The sequence below is a fragment of the Lissotriton vulgaris genome, chromosome 2_1 (genome assembly GCF_964263255.1).
Source record: "Lissotriton vulgaris chromosome 2_1, aLisVul1.2, whole genome shotgun sequence".
NCBI classification, from domain to species: Eukaryota; Metazoa; Chordata; class Amphibia; order Caudata; family Salamandridae; genus Lissotriton; species Lissotriton vulgaris.
In genome coordinates this window covers 1,548,392,070-1,548,408,616 of record NC_141687.1, presented here as the reverse complement: position 1 = coordinate 1,548,408,616, position 16,547 = coordinate 1,548,392,070, and the positions used below count along the sequence as shown (strand labels likewise).

General features: G+C 47.8%; 1 protein-coding gene across 1 annotated transcript in view; it reads right to left on the bottom strand.

The window, feature by feature from the left end:
- The window catches only part of LOC147732881 (protein mono-ADP-ribosyltransferase PARP14-like), a 1,341,877-nt gene that overhangs the window by 127,887 nt on the left and 1,197,443 nt on the right, over positions 1–16,547 (bottom strand). Inside the window, exon 17 of the mRNA XM_086957426.1 lies at positions 7,796–7,970. Within this exon, the coding sequence (XP_086813552.1) occupies positions 7,796–7,970 (175 nt within the window). The remainder of the gene's footprint in view (positions 1–7,795; positions 7,971–16,547) is intronic.

Here is a 16,547-nt window from a genome sequence, read left to right as displayed (position 1 = left end):
AGAGGGCGGGTAATAAACCGGGTGTCTCCTTCCAGAATTTTAAATATAAACATAAGTCGAGAATCGACTATGCACTTTTCAGCTATAACCTTTTTTTTCTTTTTATTGAGCAGTTCACATAATGGACATTACAAAGTGCATGAAAATGAGTATAACAAATACACCTGCATTACAGTATGTAAGGATTTGAAAATGTTTATGAATTTTCAACAACTAGGCAACAGTCAGTGCGTTAGAAAAAAACATTTTTTTTCAAGTGCAGTATAAAAAGCATCGATACGGGTTAAACGTCCATAAAGCTGGTTCCGTTTGGTCAGTACGGCATCAGAAAAACATATCATAGTCATACGGGTGTCGGTTCTTACAAAGCGACATAGTACATGGCAACAGAGCATGGCCGTTTCAGGGTATCTCACTGTTGGTGTGCACCAAGCAATAGGCAACGGCTCAAATCGTACTTAATACCGTACATGCCCATCATCCAACACAGAGCATCACACGGTCCCCCATCATCAGTACCTCACTACGTGGGACTATCAGGTTCTGGAGTCATGGATTCAGTTCTATCCCACATCCACTTCAAAAATGGCTCCCAGATGTCACGGGGACGGGTGGCAGTCGGCATCAGTTCCCAGTAGGTACCAAGTTGGGTATGGCCATACGTCACATCTGATAGCTAGTCCGCAAATCTGGGCAGGGTTTCCGCCCCCATCGAATAGCCACCTGATGTCTAGCATACAGCAGCAACAGGGCATGCAGCTTTCGGCTTTTAGGATCTGTGTTAGCCACCCACCCTGGGAGTTCCAGCAACGGGGAGAGGCCATTTGTTCTCCTAAGAATCTGGTTAGTTGCATGAATTATTATTATTATTATTTCTGAGTTTGTATAGCGCCTGGTTACACTGCATGAAATATGGCAGACCAATATCCAAGGAGTGATGGGCAGCTCCAAGCCACATGTAGAAAGGTAGCACCCTCCGCCCCACATTTCCAGCAGCTGTCATCCTCTCTTAAGCCCATTCCATGAAGAGCAACAGGGGTGCAATAGAATCTATGTAAGAACTTGAAGTGGATCAACCTGAGCTAATAATTGGGGGAGAGCTCCAACAGTTGCTTACAGCAAAAGGACCATTGGTCGTCGGTTAGTGGCACTTCAAGTTCAGTGTTCCATAATTGCATAGAATTGGGTGCCACGAGAGGGGCTTGTTCTTGCATGGAGTTGTATAAACGTGATATCAACTTCTTCGGGGATGCCCTCGCTAGAATGTTTTGGAGTGCGTGTAATTGCGGAGGTTCGTCCGGGAACTGATCCCAGAACGTTTTACAGGATGATTTTAATTTGTGCTACGTGAACCTGTGCCTGAAAGATGGAGCTGGCCCATCCTCCGCGAAAGGCAGATCGCGGAACGTGCCACCCGGATATAGATAAGCAAAGGTGCGTAATGCTGTTCCCGCCAGGGTGATATCTCCTTTGCTTTCCTCCAAGCATGGGAGCAGTGGGTTTTGTCGAAGAGGAACCGCTGGCTTCAGCTATAACTTTAAAGATGCATTGAAGGAGTTGGTATACCTTCCCTCTCACCTTTCTGACCACTCAGCCATCCTTTTTACTATAAAACAGGGTCAGCAGATCAGACATATCTCTTGGTCCTTTGACCGGACAATTCTGCTAGAAGAAGAGGAGATAAGCTTTTTGGTAGCTGAGTCTATTTCATTTCTGGAAATCAATCTAAACTCGGCTATCACAGTGATTGTGTGGGAAGCATTTAGAGCCTACCTAAGAGGATGTATAACCAACAGAGCCTCATACAGATGGAAGGTATATAGAGAGGTAATCAAAAATCTAGAGCAGGAATTGCATCTTTTAGACCAGAAGTGTGGTCCCGCTATAGGATCTGTAGAAGACCAAGAGAAGCGGGCCGAGCTGAAAAAACATCTGGAAAGTATATTACAGGAAAGGGTTGCCAAGAGATGGGAGGCGAATAAGATCTCCCACTTCGAGTATGAGGAAGCTGCAGGCAAGGTACTGGCCTGGAAAATAAAATCAGATCAAGCAAAAAAATAAATTAGGAAAATAAAACTCGAAGGGGAAGCTACATCTAGGACCTCCAACTTGGAAATCGGGAGTGCATTCCAGGAGTTCTTCCAGACCATATACAAGGAGGAGATCATAAATGACCCCACGGCTAGGGAGTCTTGGTTAAACAAGGTCCTGTTGCCAACCCTTTCAACAGCACACAGTAGCCATCTGGAGAGGGAAATATCATAAGCTGAAGTTAGTAAAGCTATTGGACATCTAAAGCGAGAGAAGACCGCCGGTCCTGATGGTTTACCAGGGGAGTTGTATTGTGTATTAAGTGCAGCTATAGTTCCAACATTGACTGCCCTTTTTAACGGTATCTTTTTGAATGGTGAGGCGCCACCAGAGTTGTGGAGTTAAACAACCATTGTTCTGATCCCCAAACCTGGTAAGGACCCGACTGACTGCAGGTCCTATCGGACAATTTCGCTCCTCAACAACGATTATAAGATCTTTGCAGCTATTTTGTCGGGCTCGGTTGGGGAGCGAGATTGGCTCAATTATCCATCAAGACCAGAAGGGATTCATAAGGGGGCGTCAGTTGGCAGACCTAACCCATGACCTGGTGGGTGCTATTGACATCGCTTCCACCTTTTTTCCTCCCCTGGCCACTCTCACTTTAGATGCTACCAAAGCATTTGATAGGGTTAATTGGCCCTATCTGGCCGCGGTAATGACAAGGTTCAATTTTGGGGTCAACTTCTGTCGAGTTATTGATCTCCTGTATAGGGCCCCCAGGGCTAGACTGTTGGTTAATGGCGCCCTGACACAGCCCTTTAAAATCACAAGGGGTACTAGGCAGGGCTGCCCGCTTTCCCCCCTCCTATTTAATTTGTATATTGAGCCTTTTGCGCAAATCTTGAGAGAAGAGCATAACATCCCCTCTTTTCAGTTTGGAGGATGGGTAAAGCGGGTAGGCCTCGATGCAGACGACATTCTTATCTATACAACTGATCCTGTTCAATCTTTTCCCATAGTCGTCAAAAGGGCGGAGGAATTTGGGTGGATTTCAGGGTACGAAATCAACGCAGGGAAAACCGAGATAATGACTTAGAACATCGTTAACACACAGCTTGCAGTGACCCCCTTTATGCGCTATCTGGGAATACGGATCACTCAGGAAATCGGCAATATTGCACAGACTAATCTAGACCTGGTCTTTAAAGAATGTTGGAAGCTATTAAAATCTTGGACCTTTCTCCCACTGACTATACTAGGGAGAATAAGCCTAGTAAAAATGTCCATCCTTCCTAAATTCACGTTCATTTTTAACACCATCCCACTTGCCTTTGAATCTAAACAACTTGAAAAATGTCAGCGGGAAATCAGTTCTTTTGTCTGGAATTATAAGGCAACCAGGTTGGCCTGGAAGAAACTGAGAAGGAGGAGGGAAAAGGGAGGGCTTGCATTGCCAGACTTACAATATTACGCATGGGCGTTCCAGCTGTCACATTCCAGGATGTTGTTGAAAACCCCATCGAGCTCATCTAATGGGATAATGTTTAAGGCCATGTTAATTGGGGCGGATTTGCGAATTGATGGATTCCTATTCAAGTTTGGAGACCAGAAGTTTTTCAAAAAGGTGAGGTTAAAGATTCTACAAGCGCTGGCAAGAGTCTGGGTGCAGATAAAAGCAAGAATAGGGTTGGCCTATTTTTCAAATTTTGGGACTCCCCTGGGCTCCCTCCTTGTTTTAAGGACAGTCTTGCAGTCCCCGTGAAGGATGCAGGGATTGTAAGATGGGGTGAGCTGTTAGCAGGAGGGTCAATGGTAGAATGGGAGGAGCTTTATGAAAAGGTAGGTCCGGCTTTATCCAGATTCAAATATATACAGCTTGTCAGCTGGTCCCGGGCTATGATCAGGAAAAGGGTCCAGTTGGGGAAGATCAGTATTTTGGAACAACAGCTGGTAGAGAGGCAAGCGGGGGGTAAAGAGGTAGCCATTTGGTATTGGACCATTTTGGAGGAGGTGGACGGAGAGTTCACTCTCCCCGACGAGCAGTGGGGAGGTGACATGGGCCTTCAATGAGAGGACTTATGGATAAGATCTTTCACTCTCTTGTATAAAACTGTCAAACCAGCTTGGTTGAGGCGAAACCACCTGTTCACGTTACATCGAGCCTACCTCTCCCCTCTAAGGCTATCCAAATTCTAGCCAGGAAAATGCTGTAATAAGTGTAACTTCCCTGCAGCCTCTGATGTTCATATGTTTAAGGAATGTCCCCTCATTAGTCCTTTTTGGGAAGAAGTAAAGGCTTCATTGGACTCAATCCTTAATACATCGTTATCCTTTACGTTGCCTTTAATAATTTTTGGGTTAGACGAGAGTGCCACCGGGCCGGCAAAGACCTTCCTGTTCTAAGCAATTCTCCTTGCGAGACGACAGATTTGCAAACTGTGGGTTGACACCAAGGCACCATCGCATGCAGGCTGGCTAACGTCATTATATGATACACCAAAGGTGGATTTGGCGAGACCCTGCAGCAAACGTAATCTATCCTTCTGGAATTTGTTGGTTCAGTGGAGCTAGGATTTTCGTTTCTTTTCCCCCGGGTCCGATGATTATGCCTATTACAACCCATGGACCTCTGGTGGTTCCGCCCGACAACGTATTTGGTCCGATAGGCTGAAATATGCCTTGATGGAGTATTTGTGGGTCCGCACTCCACCTATCTCTCCTCCCTCCAGGTGTTCCTGGTATTCGTCTCCCGCCACTCTGGTACCTGTGTCCGGGTGTGGGAGAGGATCAAGATCTTTCTCTTTGGCTAAGAACACGTAGGGTGGTTGGCGTTTTTTTTTGGGAACGAGGGTCAGGCAAATGAGGACAAGAAAAAAAAAAAAAAAAAATCCAAGTCTTACGCAATGAATTTAGGAATGCTATCTTGCGAGTATTTCCAACTTAACTGAAACTCTGCGTTAAGTATAGATATGGTCTGCGAGGCCTTCAAAGAATTTGCCTGTGGAATATGCATCTCCCAAGCTCTGAAGTGCTTAAATCCACAATTAGACACCTATCACTGCTAGAAACGCAACTCAAGAGCCTTGAAAACAAACACCGTAGCCAAGGATGAGTCGCATTTAGCATAACTACAGAACACACTGAAGGAATTTAGGGAAGAGGTAGAACACGAAATACTATAACTGGACTGACGTGCCCGTGTGAGGGGAATATTGTATGGGGGATAAGACCAGGCACACTTCTCGCCTGGATCCCAGAGCATGACAGGGGAGGTGAAGGGATCACCAGCATTACTTGCGAGAGGAAGGGTATTACTGCCGACCCTACTAGTAAACTGAATGAGTTCTCGAGTTTATATGTTCAAAAATCGCAAGCGGATCCAGCAGATCTGTCCACCTCCCTTGACCAGGTGACACTTATAAGGATAGATGGTGACGCTAATGAACTATTGAACTCTCCAATTACTCTATAAGATATTGAGATTTTCTGTCCCCAAAACCTCGATATGGCGACCGCAGCCTTTAACTCACGGAGTCTCCCACAATCTACGAAAGAGGCGAGCATTACACTATTGTTCAAACCCAATAAAGATCCCACTGAGTGTTCCTCCTATTGCCCCTTGTCACTGGTAAATGCAATTAACAAAATCTCTGCTAAAATCCTCTCACAGAGACTACAACCATTAATGCAATTTTTAGTATTGCCTGATCAGTCGGGCTTCATCCCACAATTCTCTAATTCATTCAATCTTTGTTCCTTAATGGCTATATTACATACTGTGGATTGCCAGCTTCCCTCTGTCGCTGCCCTTTTAGATACTGAGAAATCATTCGATTGACTTGACTGGTCTTTCATGAGACAGGTGCTTTGTGGATTTTGACTCGGGCGCCATTTCTTCTCACTTATTAGCCTTTTATACACAACTCCAACTGCGAGAGTTTGTGTTAACACTCAGCACTTGAACTCGTTTGTGATCAGCAGTAGCACCTTAATGGGGTGCCCCCCCCCTTGTCTCCACTCTGGCTATAGAGCCATTGGCTTACTTCATACAAGAGTTGCATTTGCATCATAGATTGCCGCTTGGCAGTACGTTCCTAATATTCACACTGCACGCCGACTATGTCATACTGTACATACAAGAACGAGAGATCAACCTGGCACCTATTGATTTGGGGGATTCTCTGGGTTACCAATTAATTGGTCAAAATCAGAGGTGTTCCCTTTGACTGATGCCTGTACGGAGCCAACATTGAAGCATTCTTTATGATGGCGCCCTGATAGGGTATGATACCTTGGGGCCTGAGTCAGTAGGGATTTTGATTATTTGATCCACAATAATTGTAGAACCGCCCTCAACAAAATTAAAACGAGCATTGGGAGGTGAATTCAACTTCCTTTGTCCCATCCTTGGGAGGATCTCCTTAACAAAGATGGTGATAGCTCTTATACCTGTTCGCAAATATCCCTGTATATCTCCAGCATTACTTTTGCCAGCAATTTCATCAGACTCTCTCCTGATTGATATGGCGTGGGGGACAACCCGGATAAGTTGGGAAGTGATGATGCAGCCTATACAGAATGGCGCTCAGGTGCAGGCTCACTACCTGAAATATTGAACTAAGTACATGCATAAGCACGTTAGCACTGAGCAAGAACTAGCACGACCACACGCTTTGCTGGGCCGTATGGGCACGCCACCTTTAGTGACAAGGCAGGACATAGATGTGCATGCCTTGATGAGCCAGGCATGGTGGAAGCTATCCCGGAAACTGCATCATGATATTCCCTACTCTTTGGTGCTGCTGGTGGCTGATAATCCCCTACTGCCTCCTACCAGCGAGAAGGTGTTTAAAAGGCTACTGTGGCAGGCAGATATATACACCACTAGGGCCCTATTCGAAAACAATGCTTTTATCTCATATAATGGTTTCTGTGCCTGCTCTGTGTGTTATCCTACCGCTATCTCAGGCTCTAATTGGCGACCAGGACTAGCCTCTCCATGTACCCTGCTCCATTGCCCGACATGCAGCTTCTTATGACATACATAAGAAAGGATGAAACAGGGCACTCATTATCATAACTATACTCTACATTCGTGGCTAGTACGCTGGACAAGCTCAGATGCTTCTACAAGGAGATACTTCAAACTTACCCCCCTTGTACCGCCACCTTGTCCCCATTGTACTTGTCTAACCAAAAGGTGCGTGGCTGTGAGGTGGATGCAGAGGAGGGTGCTGTCTTTGAGGGGGGGTTATGAGATGATGCTTACAGTCAGGACATGTCGGAATAATATGCCCATCCCACTGCTCGACTCAGGGACATATGGGCACTTTCTGTCTTTATCTGCAGCACAACACTGGATCACCATCACCCTCCCTGCACACCTCTGGACTTGCCATGCAGCCCCTTGCAGTAAAGACCCACTGCTACTGTGAAAAGCCCCTCAACATGTGTAATGTTTCTCTTTGTCTTTTATTAATGTTCTGTGATGTTTGCATCATGGATATCATACTGAAGATAAAATTGTATGTACTGTGTAAATTCAATAAAGAAAGTTAAAAACAAAAGAGGCACTATGACTAAATGAGTAAAGAAGGGTGTAATTTTTCCCAGACGTTCATTTCGCTGACACAATCTACAGTAGAACTTAATAATCTGGACATTTTATTTAAAAGTACCAAAGAAAATGATTGAATAAGAATCAGTATTGGCATTTCCCTTGTTGTTGATCATTTCTACAACAAAGCAGCATATACTGTACCGTTCATTCCAGCGAAACTTCGATTGAATCCATTTTTAAGAATTGTGGTCAGGTGGGCTTGAGCTGTCCCATGAAAAAGTAGCCTCTCGTTATTTTGGCTGCCATTCTTATCATCGATGCTCAATTTCTTGATCATGTAATTTTTCCACAGGAAAACATTTTGGATTCTTTCAATCTACAAAAAAAGATTTATTTAGTCTCTTTTCCCAGGACACGAACATGAACTGAAGCAATGACTTCTATCAGCAAAATAAATGTGAAAAACATTACTTTACTTCACACATTGCCAAAAATGAATTTAATAGACTATAGAAGACAAGATCCAGAAAATTCTTGCTTCCCTGCCACCTATTGACTTTAGCGAAGAAGACAGAATAAATCCGAACCCTACCACACCTTGTTTAAACTGTCTTGGACCTGTCACGGTCTAAGAGGTCTTAACCATGCTAGATACGATCAAAAGCGGTTCCCCGAAGGACCCAGTTCCCCTTCGGATTCTCAAGAAGGTGGCTCCCACTATCGCTCCTTCACTCACCCACCTTATTAATACTTCACTGCTCCAGGGTGTAGTTCCCCCCAGTTGGAAGGAGGTGGTTGTCAAGGCACTGCTTAAAAAACCACTGCTGGATCCGGCAGACCTGGCCAATTATAGGCCAATTTCTCTCCTTCCCGGCACCAGTAAAATTGCTGAAAAATTAGTGAATAAGAAACTATCACATTATCTGGAGACCAATAACCTGCTCAGACTCTCGCAAACTGGATTCCGGCCAGGGCAGGGCACTGACATCGCCCTCCTGGACACAGGAGGATCAGTGGCAGTGATCCTCCTGGACCTCAGCGCGGCCTTTGACACCGTCAACCATCGGGTCCTAATCCAACGACTCAAGAACATTGGTGTCAAGGGTACAGCTCTTACCTGGTTTAAATCCTTCATTGACCGCCGCTCCTTTCAGGTCTGGGAGAATGACATTCGGTCCCCTAATACCCTCCTTCAGTGTGGCGTGCCTCAGGGCTCATCTTTAAGCCCGACATTATTTAATGTCTACATGTCCCCACTGGAGGAGGAGGTCAACCCGTTCGGGCTGAAAATAATCAGCTACGCTGATGACACACAATTAGTAGTGTCTTTATCTCACCCAAACCAAAAACCCTCAGACCTGTACAACTGCCTCATGGACATCCAAGGTTGGATGAACAGTTCGGCACTAAAGCTCAACGGCTCAAAGACGGATATCCTCCTCTTTGGCCAGAAAGGGCTTTCCCTCGCGCATAATCTTTGGCCACCCTGCTTGGGTGAGCCTCCGGCCCTCAAGCCAGAGATTAAGAGCCTAGGAATCTGGCTTGAAAAGACCTCTCTTTCAAGACACAAGCCAAGAAAGTTGCCGGCACTTGCTTCGGGCTTCTTAAATCCATCAGGAAGATCTTGCCATTACTGCCACCTGTCGCTCAGAAACTGTTAATCCAAGGCCTTATTATGTCAAGGCTGGATTACAGTAATACCATCTATCTGGGTGCCCCAGAAGCAACCTTTAACAAACTTCAAAGAATTCAGAACGCTGCTGCCCGGATTCTCACCAACACCCCGTTGAGATCCTCGGCCAAACCAGCTCTGAAATCCCTACATTGGCTCCCAGTAAGAGAGCGAGTTAAATTTAAAGCTCTCTGTCTGGCACACAAACTTCTTCAGGATAAAGGCCCCCCATTCTAAGAAAATTCATAATACCATATAAAGCCGCAAGATCTCTCTGATCAGACCATGAACGCCTCATCACTATTCCCAGAGTGAAGAAGGCCCGCACTGGTGGAAGGCGTTTTTCTGTCAACACAGCTTGCCTATGGAACTCCCTCCCTCTCGTTCTCAGGACTGAACCAGACTATCTCCGATTCAGGAAACAGTTAAAAACGCACCTCTTCCCTTGAATCTTCCCTTCCTTCGTCCCTGCCACTTCCCCTGTAACCCTCTTGTTGTAAGGATCTTAGCGCTGGGATACTTACGGGTGACTACGCGCTCTATAAAACCCAATTATTATTATTATAACCTTCTGAATCCTACGATGTGAAAGTTATCTCTTGGCATTGCTCTCACGAGCCCAATGATTTGGCAATTCTAGGAAGAAACTGTATGACCTTGTTAACGCAAAAAAAAGGGCAAGCAAGATGGTTGTACTTAAGTGAGGTTCCGCTAGCCAAGGTTAGGATCTCAAAGATCAGTAGCTGGAGTTCACATTGGGCAAAAAGAAAGGTACACAAGATGACAGAATAATATCCCAAGAAGTGTATCGTCAGATAAGGGTGTCCTGGCAGCTGCAAAACCCTAATAAAATCAGGCCCTGCGATCTAGCTGTGAGTCGCTGTATTGGATGTATACGTGAGTTGTAGCCTTGCTCCATTCTGGTGGTCAGAGACCACCTGGGCGATGATTGAGGACCGCCATGGGGGCACGAACCCCAACACCTGGGGTGCGCAGCCCCAACCGGAGCTAAGGAGGTGAGGCTAATGTATAATTCAACCAGTCTTCTGAAACTAGCTAGAGCCCAGAGGTGCACCACATGGCGTGGCCCCGCTGGACCACTAGCATGGAGTGGACGGCGCAGAGAGTGCATTTATTTCATTCTGATTTCACAGTTGTCATGCAAGTGGCACACAAGAATTTCTATCAGTAAAGTGTGCCAGGCAGTAGGCAGGGATCCAATATTGCCTTTTACACCCCCACCAATGTCCAAATCCTAATGAAAAGCAAAAGTGCATGTCTTCCTTAACCCAATGCAAACCGAAGCAAAACCTACAGTGAAATAAAATAAACGAAAAGAAGATTTATAAACCGCTCTAATACCCAAAGGTGTCTAGGCGCTAACCAAAAAGAAAAAGACAAGACTTCTCAATGCAAGATAGCGTGTATAGATCATAGTTTTAATGGCTAAAGAGCCATGTTTGTAGTGTCTTTCTAAAGGCCAACAGATCAGTGTTTCGTTAAAGGTTGAGGGGCAATGAGTTCCACAGTCTGGCAGTGCAGGCTACAAAGCTTCTGCCACCCCAAGAAGATCTTTTAAATCAGGAAATCACTAGATTATACCCGGAGGTAGATTAAAGAGGCCTAACTGAAATATAAAGAAATAATTTTTCTTCAATATATTTAGGGCCTATATTGTGCAAAGACTTGAAGGCAAAACATAATGCCATGAAATCGATGCACTTCCTAATTAGAAGCCAATAAAGTTGGACTAGGGTGGCAACACAGATTTGTGCTTAGAGATACCCAGCAACAGCCAGGGCACCGCATTCTGAAGGGTCTGTGGATTATTAAGAAATCTCTTCTTGATGTTCTTAAATGAGTGTTACAATTATCTAGTTTTGATACAATGAAAGAAGACACCACAACTTTGTGCAGTTCGGATGGAATGAAGAGGAGAACTTTTCTAAGCAATTTAAATGTACAGAAATGAGGCAGAGTTAATGTGATTGATCTGGCCCTCGAAGGACAGTTTGCTATCAAAACAGACTCCAAGGTTTCTAACCTTTGTGATAGGGAGGTTGCCAAGTTCCTGATGCCACCAATTCAGAGAGCAAAAGAAATAATTCATTCCAAATAGCAGGACATCTGCATGAGATGTGGCTGCCCAGAGCAAAAAATGACCCCTCAAGCGACAACTATTAAAACTTGACTTGGATGGAGGGAAACCGATAGTCATTATACAATTGATCTGGCTTGTGTTTCTAGGGGATTACTGGATGCTCAACACACTTAGAGGACTGTATCATTATATTTTCCACTCCACTGACTGGTGTAAATGTCAGCACACAGAGTATAACACAATGATGTCTGCAGTTTCCCATACTTACAAGTAAGGTTCAAAGGGGGCACACCCTGGACATCCTCTTGTCCTTTCAATGTTGAGTGACCGAAACCAGTACGCATGCATGAAATAGGTAGAAAAAGCTGTTGCAGGATGGATCTTTTGGTCCCTCTTATACATTGCTGCACCCTATATAGTAAAACCAATCGAAAGGGCTGGCCTAAATTGAGATACCTAATGTATAAATGGCATAAACTGGACACTTCGGGGCGTGGCCAAGATGGCGAAGAGATAGAAAGTGTACTGCCTCCTCTCCTCCACCAGCCGAACTCTAGCACCAGCCTGTGCCCCGAAACTTACCGGAGGGCGCTGACCTATGGCCGAGAGTGTGGCGCTGCACCCAATGGCCTGAATCTGGCATCTCCCAGGGCTTTGATGGCAGAGATATCGGCCTTGAGAGAGAGGAGATTGCCGCGGCAGCCTGCGGCGCTGGCGCGACTGCGGAGCAGGAATCGCAGACACTGGGCCATGGTCCCTGCAGCATGGGCTAATTTAGGGTGAGCCCCCGGGACAACCCCAGAAGCTTGGATCTGATGTCTGGCAGTAGCGGACGGACAACAAAGCGAAGACTGCCGTCTACAGACACAGCGACCTGCCGGCCCCGGCCGCGGAGGCGGAGAACACTCGAGGCTGCCGGCAGAGCCGGTACAAGAACAGATCGCTTTCGACCCCCAGCAAGCATCAGTACCCTGCACTTCCAAGCTGCTGGGCCCGTTGTGTCCCGAGACTCAGCTGCGGCCGCCATCTTGCAGTGGAGGGCCGGTGGGCCCATGGAGCATAATGGGCCAGAGGAGCGCCCCAGAGAGCATCCGAGATCGGCAGCAGGCGGAGAAAGCCCTCGGAAGGCCGACCTGGAGACCCGCGGCGGCGGGCCCCATCGTCTCCTCCTCTACTGCTGCAGTACACTTCCGCCATTTTGCAGCGGAGACATCTGCTCTGACAGGGTGATCTGCTCTGACAGGGTGAGCAAGGAGTGCATGGTGAGCCCGGGAGACGCCCGACCACAAGCGGACCGTCCTGGCCGGAGCGGCTTTTCCCCGCCGAAAAGCAGTGACACAGCGGACCGGAGCTTGCGACAGTGAATCCTGCCACTTCCCTGCCCTCAGCTGCGGCCCCCGCTCCTCCTGACAAGTGGATCCAGACGGCCTTATGCCGAGCACCCGTCCACCTCTCCGCCTAGGCCTCAAAGATCCCTTGGGCCTACCACCTGCTGAATAGGGCTGCCACACTACCTGGGTCATCCTTGATAATTCGCCAGCTGCTGGGTTACCTGAGGTGGGGAGAGACAGTGCCCCGGTGGCGGCGGCCGCTGGTCCCTCACGGCAGGCAGGTTGCCGCAGTGGCCTCACATCAACGGGCAGCGGTGGTGCACAGTGTGGTGTTGATGCATTCCATGTTTGGAATGTATCCACATCACTGGGTGGAATATAGAATCAATAGGGTAGGGAAGTTCTGAGGAAAAACAGTTGAGGCGTAAATTAAAGATGAAGTAAGATGTGGAGTTGCGGTTACCTAATAAAGATTCATCTTACTGAAGAAATCGTGAGTGTACTATACACACAGGGACTCTGATACCCCGCACCCCTCATCTTTGAGCTTGGAAGGCCGGCACACCGCCGGTCGACCTTAGGCACCCTGACCCTGGCCCCCCACCCTGTGGCTCCTGAGGATCTAGTGCACAGTGGCGGGCCAGGAGGAACTACGTGAGTCTTTCGCGGCAACTCGGTACGCCCACCAACTGGACCCAGTAGAGCGATAGCTACCAACCCGGATGCATCGGTGACACGGGCTTTTCTCGAATACTTGTTTGCAGCCCTACGAGACGATCTCCAGATAGTGGAGCGCGATCTCACCGCGGAGATCCAAGCCATTCACAAAGACGTGGACGAGATAGGGGGCAGAGTGGCATCCCTGGAAGGCAGAAGTGACACCTAGGACACAGAATTGGCGGCTATGCACCCCTCAGCGCCTTGAGACCCTCGCGGGTATGTAGTGCGCTTTACAAATGATTGATTGATTGATTGATTGATCTCGAATACGTCCGTGACGTTTTCAACTACGTCTTGGGCAACCCACCGACTTTGATCTCATACTGGACAGAGCACACAGGGTTGGCCCCGCAGAGGAGCGACGCCCCACCAGCAGACATCTTGGTGTGCGTGCAGGATTTCGGTATCAAGGAAGCGATCCTCTGTAAAGCCTGCTTGCTGCAGCTGATAACTTTCCGCAGTCAGCAGCTGGCCCTCTACCAAGATCTCCTCGCCATTACACTCCAAAAACGCAGGTCCTTCCGGCCTATTAAAGCATACAGCCTATCATTCGCCAGCGTAACATCTCCTATTCCTTGGGGCATCTGTTCCATCTAATCTTCCGGCAGAATGGGACACTGTTCCAACCCTGTCTGAGGCATGCAAGCTGCGGGGAATTCCTCCTCCGCAGGACACTGACAAGGGAGAGCGCTTGGACCAAGGCTCCAGCGACGGCCGTTCCAGGTGAAGCCGGCAACTCAATTGACGACGCATTCGGCGACTAGACCCGCTAATTGACAAACAGGAGCAACAGGCCACCCTCGCAGCGCTACCGGACGCCCTAGCCAAGACGGCGAACTTGTAACTGACCCCAGCTGCCATGATGCATTCCACTTCAAAGGTTTCGGGGGCTGGAGGGGGGAGGCTCCCTTTGGTCACATAACAAGCCCTAAGACTCCCTTTCTGCTCATCCTTAGATGTTGACCTATTGGCCGAACTCATGACCTCTTTATTCTGCTCAGCCAGGCACCTGCTTTGCCTTACACTACTTTATCACTGCTCATCCTGGGATGACAGACTAATGATTAAACTCAAAGACACTTTGTTTTTCCCTTTTTGGCACCAGTTGTGCTTTGTTTTTGCTTTTTCAACTCTCATGGGTCTTTTCGTCTTTCTTCGCTTTACCTATCCCTCTTGCTGTCCTTTATTTCTGGGGAGAGCCTGGTCCAGAGTGCACCACAAGGCCTTTATTCTGGCGCTAGCGTTCAGGCGCCAGGGTAGTTCTGCTGTCTTAATCCAAATCTCGTTATAAGATGGCGCCACCTTCACTTAAAGTTCTCACCTTTAATGTGAGAGGACTCAACAATCCCATTAAGCGCAGGGCACTTCTCTCATACCTAGTGAGTACACAGGCAGACATCTGCCTGCTTCAGGAGACCCATCTCTTTTCCAAGGACTGCCACCGGCTTTGGTCCCGCGCCTTCCCGACCCAATTCCTCTCTTACACATCTTCTAAAACGGCTGGGGTAGCTATTCTGGTTTCCTGGGCTTTCCAGGGCAAGGCAACCCAGAAGGGAGTAGAGATTAAGGGCAGGTTTCTCAACCATGACTTTACTATAGGGTGGCACGCTGTGGTGTGGGCTCCATTTGCGCCCCTAATGAGGGACAGGGACGCTTTCTGCAAGATGCTCTAACAGCGGCCACTGCAACTCAGGAGTGCCACATATTACTAGGGGGGGGACCTCAATATAGTATTTAACAATGACCTTGACAGGTCCGCACAGCGCGCGAGCCAGGTGGGTGCTCTTTCCCCCACAGGGCTCACCAGACTACACGACCTGGACCTCACAGATCTCCGGCGACACGAACACCCTCACTCACGGGCATTCTCGTACTATTCCAATGCCCATAAAACCTACGGGAGACTCGATTATTTTCTTGGCACTAAAACACTCGCGAGGCCACACTCTCAACCGATATACTCACTGCTTCCCTGTCTGACCACAACCCGGTGGAAATAACGTTGGCACTCCCACAGATCCGACGACTGGCAAGACACTGGCGCTTTCTGGATGCTCTTTCGCATAGGCCAGACATGGTCACACAGATAAAACGCGCAATAGAGGACTACCTCTCGCAAAATGACACACCAGACAACACTCTCTCCACGCGCTGGGAGGACCTTAATTCGGTCATTAGGGGGGAGGTTATTGCTATTTCTTCCGCAGATAACACGGAAGCAAGGCAAAACAGGAGGAGCTGACACAGAAGTTGCGGGAATTGGAGCAGATGCACCAACGAACCGGAGCCCCCTGCATATGGTGACAGCTCATGGCTGCCGGGAAATAACTGACGGGATAAGGCAGAATACGCCGTGATCCGGTTACGACACTCCTTTTACACAGACTGAGATAAATGTTGTTGCCTCCTTGCGCTCAGGCTCCGCGAGGTCCGCTTACATAAGGGCATCCAAGAAATCAGAGACGGCACGGGTAATACATGCTCTGATGACGTAACTATTGTTGACACCTTCCACAAGTTTTATGCTCAACTCTACGATGACCAGCCTCTGGATGAGGCGGACAACGATTCCTATCTAACGGAGGCCCACCTCCCCACCCTGACACCAGACCAGGCAGCTCTCATTGAAAGAGAGATCAGGCCGGAGGAGGTTATTTCAACCATTGCCCACCTGAAACTAGGTATATACAATTTTACTGGACACTTGCTCCCTTGCTCACCCAGCTTTTTAATTCTTTTGCGGTGTCCGGGGCCATCCCTCCCTCCATGTTGGAGGCGGCGATAGTCGTCCTCCCCAAGCCCGGGAAAGATAAGAAGGAATGCGTCTCATATCAGCCTATCTCACTTCTGAACATAGACTTGAAGCTTTACATCAACATTCTGGCGAGCTGGTTCTCCCCTTACATGTAGGGACTAGTGGACCCCACCAAGCCGGGTTTAAACCACAACGGCAGACAAGAGACAACACGAAACGGGTCACTAACCTCATTGAAAAGGCCTCCCGTATACCGGGGGAAGTACATTGCTTATCACGATCGATGCAGAGAGAGCCTTTGATCAGGTCCACTGGCCATATCTCGAGCAGGTATTGGCCCGCATAGGCCTTGGGGAGAAAATGCGGACCCACAT